Source organism: Castor canadensis, chromosome 15 (assembly GCF_047511655.1).
Source record: "Castor canadensis chromosome 15, mCasCan1.hap1v2, whole genome shotgun sequence".
NCBI classification, from domain to species: Eukaryota; Metazoa; Chordata; class Mammalia; order Rodentia; family Castoridae; genus Castor; species Castor canadensis.
Genome location: NC_133400.1, coordinates 19,216,719 through 19,225,943, shown reverse-complemented (window position 1 = coordinate 19,225,943; position 9,225 = coordinate 19,216,719). Strand labels below are relative to the sequence as shown.

At 49.6% G+C, this 9,225-nt stretch overlaps 1 protein-coding gene across 2 annotated transcripts; it reads left to right on the top strand.

Moving 5' to 3' along the window:
• On the top strand, positions 1–8,041 carry LOC141417390 (pyrethroid hydrolase Ces2e-like). Of its 2 annotated transcripts, XM_074055887.1 has the most exons (12): positions 1–199; positions 2,363–2,567; positions 3,488–3,629; positions 4,282–4,415; positions 4,497–4,755; positions 5,149–5,247; positions 5,522–5,662; positions 5,773–5,853; positions 6,180–6,324; positions 6,740–6,874; positions 7,376–7,448; positions 7,864–8,041. In XM_074055887.1, exons 1-12 carry the CDS (start codon positions 124–126, stop codon positions 8,039–8,041), a joined length of 1,668 nt encoding a protein of 555 aa, XP_073911988.1. In that variant the 5' UTR covers positions 1–123. The 2 variants fall into 2 exon arrangements, with proteins under 2 accessions (XP_073911988.1, XP_073911987.1); XM_074055886.1 differs by lacking the exon at positions 1–199 and having other exon boundaries at positions 2,243–2,567.
• The last annotated feature ends 1,184 nt before the right edge of the window (positions 8,042–9,225 follow it).

Sequence of the window (9,225 nt, the reverse complement as noted above, 5' to 3'; positions counted from 1 at the left end):
CTCATGCAGCACCCACCTGGCACTGTTCCTACCAATTCCCTGTCCAAACTCCAGTCAGGGTGAGGCTCTGATCATCAGTTGCCTGTCAGTGAAACACTGCAGACACAGTGCGGCGAGTCAACCATGCGGCTGGAACAACTTCCTATGTGGCTGAGAACTGTGGCCTGTGGGCTTCTGCTTTTCCTCCTCCATGTCCAAGGTGAGACTTCTGCAGGGGATGACAGGGTCCAGGGTCAGATCTGCCACACTGTGCAGAGACACAGCCCGAGATTGGGAGCCGAGGGCTTCAAGACGGAAGGGACTGGTCCCATTGATTAAATGGGAATTCACAATTTACAAATCACGGGAGCTGTATTTGAGGAAAAGGAAACAAATTTTATTATTTGTGGGACAAAGACGAGGATTGGGCAAGTGAAGGCCTTAAATCTCTGTCGTCCCATGTCTGAGGGAAAATATCCACCTTTCCAAGGAGAGTTCAGGGGGTGAGCTTGAATGGGTGACTTCCTGTGTGTCCACCTTGGTTACTGGCCTTGATTCTCCAGGTGTCCGTCACCACTTCTCTGAAGCTGTATCTTGGCTGGAGGGTTTACTGCTCTGGGGGTCAGGAAGAGATAAAGGGTAGAAGACCCCTGGATTAACTGAAGAACAAAGGGAGTTAACCTTTGTTACCAGATTCTCCAGCAATTAGACAAAGAGGGAAAGAGAGTCAGTTTAATCAACAAGCAGAGTATCCTGGCCAGAAGACAAGCTAGCTATCCAGAAAGGTTTTTCCTTTTCTGGTCCCAGTTACACCTGTGTTAAAAATTCAGGTGTGGGAAACTTGCATCCACATAACATGTCTAAAACCCCAGGGTGGTTCCCGAAGCTGAGAGGGTCAGGGCTGTCTGAGGACACATCACTGAATAGGCAGGCGATTAAGGAGGGTTGTGAAGAGCCCAGAAGGGCAGGTCAGAAACCTGGGGTGGGATTTAGAACCTTTTCCTTCTGCATTTGTGGTCAGCACACAATGGTGTAATACATTCATAGTGCTATTTTTCTCTGATTGTGACATCTCCTGGGTAGAAGAGTCCCCTGACACCCTCCAAATGGGCCCCAGGCAAGGTTACTGGCCCTGAAGGGATTCACAAACCCCCGGTACCACATCTCAATGCTGAAAGGAGAGACCACTTGGGTTCACTTCATACTATGAACCTGACTGGACAAAGTTATGACTTTGTTTCCAGAGCAATGGGAATGTGCCCTTTGCATGCCACGTACTCTCCAGGATCTTCTCAGAAGTTCATGTTCTCAGGGCTCGATGCAGAGAATGTTTGTGCAACCCTTGACCTCACTCACCTCTAAGTCCCCTGGTGTGGGACCTGAAGATATCTTCCCCCATTTCCCCAATCTAATCTGCCCTAAGAATTCCCCACCCATGGCCACCACTGCTGGACTCCTTATCTTATCTCGTCCAGGTCAGGATCTGGGAAGTCCCCAGGGCCTTCTAAGCAAGACCTCACTGATGACTCCACTTTAAAATGGGATATGGAACAGAGAACTGGAGGATCATGGTTCAAAACCAGCCCCAGGCAAATAGTTCATAAGACTCTATCTCAATAAAACTCAAAAGAAGACATCTGGTAGAGTGGCTCAAGTGATAGAGTGCCTGTCTAGTAAGCTTGAGGCACTGAGTTCAAACCATAATGGCACAAAAAATTACAAACGGCCTAGTATTTGCATGTAACCTGAGCTTGTACCTTTTGAAAAGCCTCCAGGTTGCATATAGTGACTACTACAACGTGAATGCTATATACATATTGTTACACTATGTTGTTTAGGGAACAAGAACAAAAATTCTGTGTGTGGTCAACAAATACACAGAGGTCTTTGTTTGCTTGTTTTTAATATTTTCAATCTATAAGATTGAATGAATCCAGGGATATGAACTCACTGAGATGGAGGTATACTAACTGGCACTTGTCTACACCACACTCTTGTCTATACCACACTCCTGGCTTCTGCAGAAGAACAATCAAATTCCCTTGGGATTTAAACACATTGTGAATTTAATGCTGTTTAAAACATTCACAAAGTATGCACCTCCATTTCCCTTGCCCCAAACACAACCCCTAACCTCAGCCCTAGACACCAATCTGCTGATCCTGTTGGTGATAGAAAATTTTGAACTTTTCATGAAAATAGAATTAAGTAGCCAGTGGTGTGGGAGGGTCAGTGTAAAAAGGAGAAACCATGTGAGCGAATGTTTGCGGACCAGTGTCTTGACAAATGCAGAACTGGAGTAGCAAGGAGGTGGCAACTCTCACAGCGTGCATGACATCTCACTGGGCAGGCCCAATTCTCATGTGCTTCTCTCCACACACAGGCAAGAACTCAGCCGGACCCATCAGGACCACTCACACAGGGCAGGTGCGGGGCAGCCTCGTCCACGTGAAGGGCACCGATGTGGGGGTCCACACCTTCCTGGGAATTCCCTTTGCCAAGCCACCTCTTGGACCGCTGCGGTTTGCACCCCCTAAGCCTGCTGCACCTTGGAGTGGTGTGAGGAATGGGACCTCCCACCCAGCCATGTAAGCTCTCCCAGGGCCCAGGGAACTTCAGTCCTTTGGGTAGGGCCCCCTGAGCTGTGCCGGGCCTACTGGTTCTTCCATCGGAACTCACAGATGTTTTCCCTCTGCCTTGGGAGGATTCCACATGCATTTTTCCAGTGAATGGGCTAAGGTTGAGAGAGTGGAGCAACCCTGCCAGGCTCAAAGTCAGGGCTTGGTACCTGGACATGTTACCTCCGGGTGCGGTGGTAGGAGCAGAGACACACTTGGGTGTTCCCGCTGTTCTCTGCACCAGGGGAGGTGTCTATGGGAGAGGTCTAGGTTGGCTCCATGAACTGTGAGAGCCCTGGTTCCAGCAGCAGAATCTGCAGGAACCTAAGCATGGCAGCAGGGATGCTTTCTTGGGGATCCACTCTCCACAGGGATTGTGCCAACCTGCAGGGCTAGGAGCCATTAGCAAAGGATCTCGTTTATGTGCTTCCAGCTGGAGACTCTGTGGGAGGGTTGATGTCCCTTTAGTCTGGACTTGGGATGAGGGATGTCCTACTTCCCTATGGGAAAGAGGTCCCCAGTCATTCATGCAGTACTTGTGAGTGGTGTGATGGGTCTTCACGTGGCTGCTCCCCTGTTCCAAGTAAAAGTAGTGAATGTCAGCACTTGCAGCCGTTGGATCTTGTAGAGACTGCTAATAGTCATGATTTCCCATCCTCAATAGATGTGAGATCCAAGGTCTTTGAAAACCTTGAGGACTCCCTTGCGTCTGGCTCTATTATAGCTCCTCTAGAGCCTTGGCTTATACCTTGCTGGGGAGGGACTTCCTCACCTGTGTGTCAGCGAATTAAGAAAGCAAAGTCTAAGGATGGAGCAGAGCAAATCTAGCACCTGGGTCTAATATTGGCCACTGTACAGTACCTGGAAAAACTGATTGCCATTTTCACCAGGTGTCTGCAAACTTCTGATATAATGAATACAGATGCTCTGAAGCAGCTGAAGCAGACCCTGCCTCCTGTTTCCATGTCTGAGGACTGCCTGTATCTCAACATCTACTCACCTGCCTATGCCCATGAGGGCTCCAACCTGCCTGTGAGTGATATGCCATGGTCACCTAGGGACAGAGGACATTTATTTACAAGGAGATGGAATGAGCCAAGATCACCTGGCTCCCAATGTAATATGAACCTGAGGAGAAGTCTCTCACTGCCATGTCCACAAAGTCTTCTCACCCAGAAAGGGAAACCAATCCTAGTATGGGAACACAGAGGCCTGACAACTCCAAGAGGTCAGAGGCCAGAGGCCTTAGCCTTTTGATGAACTGAGGGCTCACTCTAAAAAGTTGGGCCCAGAAGACCCATGCAGGTGCCCAAGTGCTCATCTTTGACATCACCCAAGTTCCCAGCCATGGACCATCTACTGTGCCAATGAACTTATGTGATCTTTTCCATTAATGTTAAGTGAGCCACTCAGAGAAACACCCCTTTTCTTTTCTCTTCATATGTGTATAGGATACTGGTACCATTTGGCAATCTTGGAGCCATTATTCCAGATTGGGTTCAAGAGATGGCGCCAAAATATTTACTGAGTGGCCTTGTGTCCCTAATGCATGATCCTAGTCAAGGAGAACTGAGATAGTTCTTTCTACAGGGGCAGGTGCACAGGCCGAAGTGAGCAGTATAGGGAGAGGCCAGAGAGGGTATGGGCTGGGTCAGAACGTGTGATCTCTGTCTTATTTCCTCAGGTGATGGTGTGGATCCACGGAGGTGCACTGGTTGCAGGCATGGCTTCCTCATATGATGGTTCCATACTGGCAGCCACAGAGAATGTGGTGGTGGTCGCTATCCAGTACCGCCTGGGTGTCATTGGCTTCTTCAGGTGAGCCTAGGGCTGGACAGGACAGTGGGAACAGGGTAGGCCCAGGACAGGCCTGTGACCCTTGTCTCTGCCACTTTTCAGCACTGGAGACCAGCATGCATCTGGCAACTGGGGCTACCTAGACCAAGTGGCCGCCCTTCGTTGGGTGCAGAAGAATATCGCCCATTTCGGGGGCAACCCTGCCCAAGTCACCATTTTTGGCGAGTCTGCAGGTGGCACTAGTGTGTCCTCACATGTCGTGTCCCCAATGTCCAAAGGACTCTTCCACGGTGCCATCATGGAGAGTGGGGTGGCTCTTCTGCCAGACCTCATCTCCAGCTCCTCTGAGGTGGTCTACACAGTGAGTGACCTCAACTACCCCAGCTTACACCTGCCTCACCCTCAGAGTCTCTGTCTCCATGGAGATCCTCTGGAAAACGTTTCTGTCCTGTGAATTGATTGAAGGCTCAAAGGTTATAATGCACACCCCCTGCTTCATAGAGGCTCAGTGTGTTCAGTTGTCAGGAAAGTTGCCACCCTGGGACCTCTTTCATGAGCAGAAACTTATAAACAGTTAGGGTGTCCTATGTAGCCCTGACTTCTAAACATCAGGGATGTGGAAACAATTTCACATCAGCAGTAAGCCATGCACTGTACCCTGGTGATATGTTGACACATGGAGCATGGTGGAGTCTGGGAAACGCCGTTCTCCTGTCTGAAAGGATGAGTCAGCCTTTGCCCTGTTTCCTTACAGATGGTTGCCAACCTGTCTGCCTGTGGGCAGGTAAACTCAGAGGCCCTGGTACACTGCCTGAGGGGCAAGAGTGAAGAGGAGATTCTGGCTATTAACAAGGTGAGGCTGATAGTGTGGGTATGGGGAAAGGGACAATACATAGGGTTTGAGGAGTCAGTTCTTACTACACTGAAATAATTACCTCTTCTCCATGAAATGGTTCCCTTAAGCCATGAACGCCAAATCGAGACCAAGAGAGACTAAACAACATATAAGATCTCTTTGGATGGTTGTGAGCATCCTGGGGTGAATTTAGAATGGGTAAAAGTAACTCAAGGGCCTGGGAAAATGTCCTGTGCCTGACCTGGATCCCTGACCTTGAATGCCCCTTCAGCCTTTCAAGACCATACCTGGAGTGGTAGATGGGGCCTTCCTACCCAGGCACCCCCAGGAGCTGTTGGTCTCTGCGGATTTTCATCCTGTCCCCAGCATCATAGGTGTCAACACTGATGAGTATGGCTTTGGCCTCCCCAATGTAAGTCTCACTTGCAACTCCTGGGACCCTAGGAATCTCATGTAGTGGGAAGGAGGCCCTAGCAGTATGTGGCTTAATGGCATTACTTAAAGTCTCCTTCCACCACCCAGTACATGGGCTACTCTGAAACCATAAAAGAAATCAACAGAGGAACCTTGCCTGCTATTATGGAGAGCACGACAGCAAACATGGTGAGTGAGGATCCAGGGTTGGATGCCAATGGAGAGATATCCGAAGGTATCTTGCTGGCGCAGTAAACTCAAGGAATAAAGGGTGGGCTTGGACTAATGCTGGGGCTCAAGTGCCTAGACCCCATGACCAGCGAGCATGGGGCCTGAGGAACCCTAGTACTGCAAGAAAATTTGAAGTATATGAGTGTTTGTGGTGGGGTCACTCCACAGCTGGACCTTGCCCAGTACACCTGGTCCAGTCCCAGGCCCCATCTCCCCACCTGAGGTGCCTTACTCCATGTCCTGGATTCTGCCTATGATGACTCTCTCTGATTCCCCTGAGCTAGGGGTTGCCTGCTGGTTGTGGTGGTCTCTTGATGGAAGAATACATGGGGGATACTGAGGACCCACAGATCCTCCAAGCCAATTTCCATGAGATGATGGCAGACTTCATGTTTGTGATACCTGCGCTCCAAGTAGCACATTTTCAACGTGAGTACTTCTGTGACTGAGGCCTGACTGCCATTGGGGAACCCAGACCTGTGGTCCCAGGTGAGCTCTGTGGTGTCCTGGTCCCCATCCATGTCCTTATCAGCTCTGAGTGCCAAGCATTTGATGTTCCACATATCAGCACATTGTCATGGCTAATGTGAGAGAGATGTCACCCCATTTTACAGAAGACGTACTGAGTCAGTAACAGTCAGTGACTTTTCCTAGGCCACACAGCTTGGCAGCCCAAGGCCATGACTGAACCATGGCCTTCCCACTGGATCTGCTCCAGCCTGGAGCTCCACTCCTCATCATACAGATTCCAGACAGCTGTGGTCCTAACTCACACTTCAGTAATGGTGAGGAAGGACAGTTCAAGGTGACAGATCACTACACTCCAACCTGTCCACACCTCTAGGTTCCCGTGCCCCTGTCTACTTTTATGAGTTCCAGCATCAGTCCAGCATTTTCAAGGACATCAGGCCCCCCCACGTAAAGGCTGACCATGGTGATGAGGTTTCTTTTGTCTTCGGATACTACTTGAACAACAATGGTGAGTTTTCTTCATTTCCAGGAATTGGGATGGACCCTGCTTGGGACCTGATGGGTGATTGTCCTAGTTGTCCACTAGTGGAAAATTGAGGCTCAGAGACAGACAGAATCAGGTGTGCACCAACTTACAGCCCCAAATACCACTTGGGTTACAATCCAAGCTCTCACAGATTCTAGCATGTGTTCCTGCCACTTTCTGCATCTACAATAGTGTCAGGTATGGGTACCGGGGGTGTTTCAAAACCATAATTGTTCCTAAAGGATATCCCAGAGTTAGAGGAAAGAAGGGGCTGCTAGGTCAGGAATGAGCTCAGGACAGATTAGATCAAGTTTGGAATGAATAAACAAAGGTTGGGCAAAGGAGGGCCTGCCCCTGGGTGTTACGAGAGGGAAAGGGACTTGGCCTGGTGTCCAGGGTCAGGTTATGGAGTGTGTTGAGGGTGGAGCCTGACGGGGTGACCTGATATGGTGGCCAGATCTTTCCTTGTCCTTCTCTATGCAGCTGACTTCACTGAGGAGGAGGAACTGCTAAGCAGAAGGATGATGAAGTACTGGGCCAACTTTGCTCGGAATGGGTGAGAGCACACCCACACACCCCAATCCCTGCATTGGGCTCATCCAGGGCCCTCCTCATCTGGGGTGGCCTCATTACCATGCACGCGTCCTTTATCCTAGGGTTGTTCCCTCCCCAACCACTAGGAGAAGGTGACGATGTGAGTGCCAGTCATTTGGCCCTTGTCCAAGAGACATGAGAGTTGGTCCAGTGTACTATGTCAGTATCAGAGCCTACGTCAGAGAATAAGGGACAAATATGCCAATTGGCTGCGTCCCACATGTCCAACCAGTGGGTCCTTACTTTCCTTTGTCTGGATAGGATGTGGCCTTCAGTCTCTACACACCCCTAGCCTGTTCGGTTGCTTGGCCTGACTGAGATATTTATCTGGTATCAGAAGGTCCCCAACTAACCCTACTGGGATGTTGTGTCCACAGGAACCCCAACAGTGAGGACCTGCCCAACTGGCCTAGGCTCCATCACGATGAGCAGTACTTGAAGCTGGACATCCAGCCTGCACTGGGCCAGGCCCTGAAGGCTGACAGGCTGCAGTTCTGGACCAAGACCCTGCCCCGGAAGATTGTGGAGCTTACAGGGCCTAAGAAGAATCATTAAGAGCTGTAGCACACTGTGTCCAGGGAGGGAGTGGGCTTGAGTTCAGATGGCATCAGCCTGAGGTGCCCACACACCCAGATAGGCGCTATGTTGACTCCCACTGTCTGGTAGTCATACATCCCTTCACTCAGCCTATACTTATAAATAACTCATTGCATGATGTCCATTGCCACATCGCCCTGAGCCCTCTCTTGTTAGACATACTCAATAAATGGCCATATGAAAATGTGGATGGATGAGGCCCAATGCATGAATGCACTATTCCACACAACACTGGCCCTTGGCCCCTTACTCTCAGGCTCACCTTGGTCCTCTTCCAGACTTCCCTCTCTCTATCTTCCCAATCCCAAATTCCATTCAAATGAAGAAGCTGCTTTGGGCAATGTTATCCATATCAGGGGTCAAAAATCACATGTGCACCTCTAGAAAAGTCCCATGTTCTCTGTCATCTGTAAGGGGTCAACAGAAACCCGAGTTACTAAAAGTCCTGGGGTCTTAGTGAGATCAGCTGGTACAACAGGATTGTCACAAGAAGTACCTGTCACTGTGGGGAGGGTCTGTGATCCAAGATACTGGTGAGACACACAGGAGGGTTGCAATCCCACGAGTTCCAGGTATTCAGAGAAGCATTGCAATAACCCCCTGTTTTTCAAAAACAAAGACACAAAAAATCATACACTGGTTATTTAAAAGCAAGAGCAGCTTGTTCACAGTCTCATCACAGCACTGCAACAGCAAGTTCTCTCTTAATTGCTGGATAAGTGACAGTGAGCTTGTTCTCAGTAGGAGCTAGAAGCAGGGGAGACACAAGGTGGGTGTAGGGTTAGTAGGCGGATATGTCCTTTTGTGTTTCCATTGAACAGCCATTCCCAGACAATGAGGGGTCCATGCAGGGAGGGATCCATGCTGACCCTCAGAGCATGAATCAAAGAGTGGAGAGCATTTGAAGGGATAATGTATGACTCGTTGAGAGCAAGGAGCAATTTCAGGATGAAGGGGATAGTTACAGCTCCCTGCCTCTGCTCAACTGGTTGCATTTGCCCTTTCAAAGTTTTTAAAGATTCATGCCATCATCCATCCCTGGGATCCTGAGTGCTGTGCCTCATCAGGGAAGCCTTCCTGATGTCTCATTACAGCTGACTGGTCTTCCCTTCTTGTCCTCCATATCTTCATTGGTCCTGCAA

What these genes read in the sequence shown, in the direction of transcription:
- LOC141417390 (XM_074055886.1), top strand. Translation starts at nt 2,266, where the DNA reads ATGCAGAACTGGAGTAGCAAGGAGGTGGCAACTCTCACAGCGTGCATG. An exon ending in CCTCTGAGGTGGTCTACACA is followed by an intron (nt 4,756 to 5,148) that starts GTGAGTGACCTC and finishes GTTTCCTTACAG; the next exon opens with ATGGTTGCCAACCTGTCTGC. An exon ending in AGAGCACGACAGCAAACATG is followed by an intron (nt 5,854 to 6,179) that starts GTGAGTGAGGAT and finishes CCCCTGAGCTAG; the next exon opens with GGGTTGCCTGCTGGTTGTGG.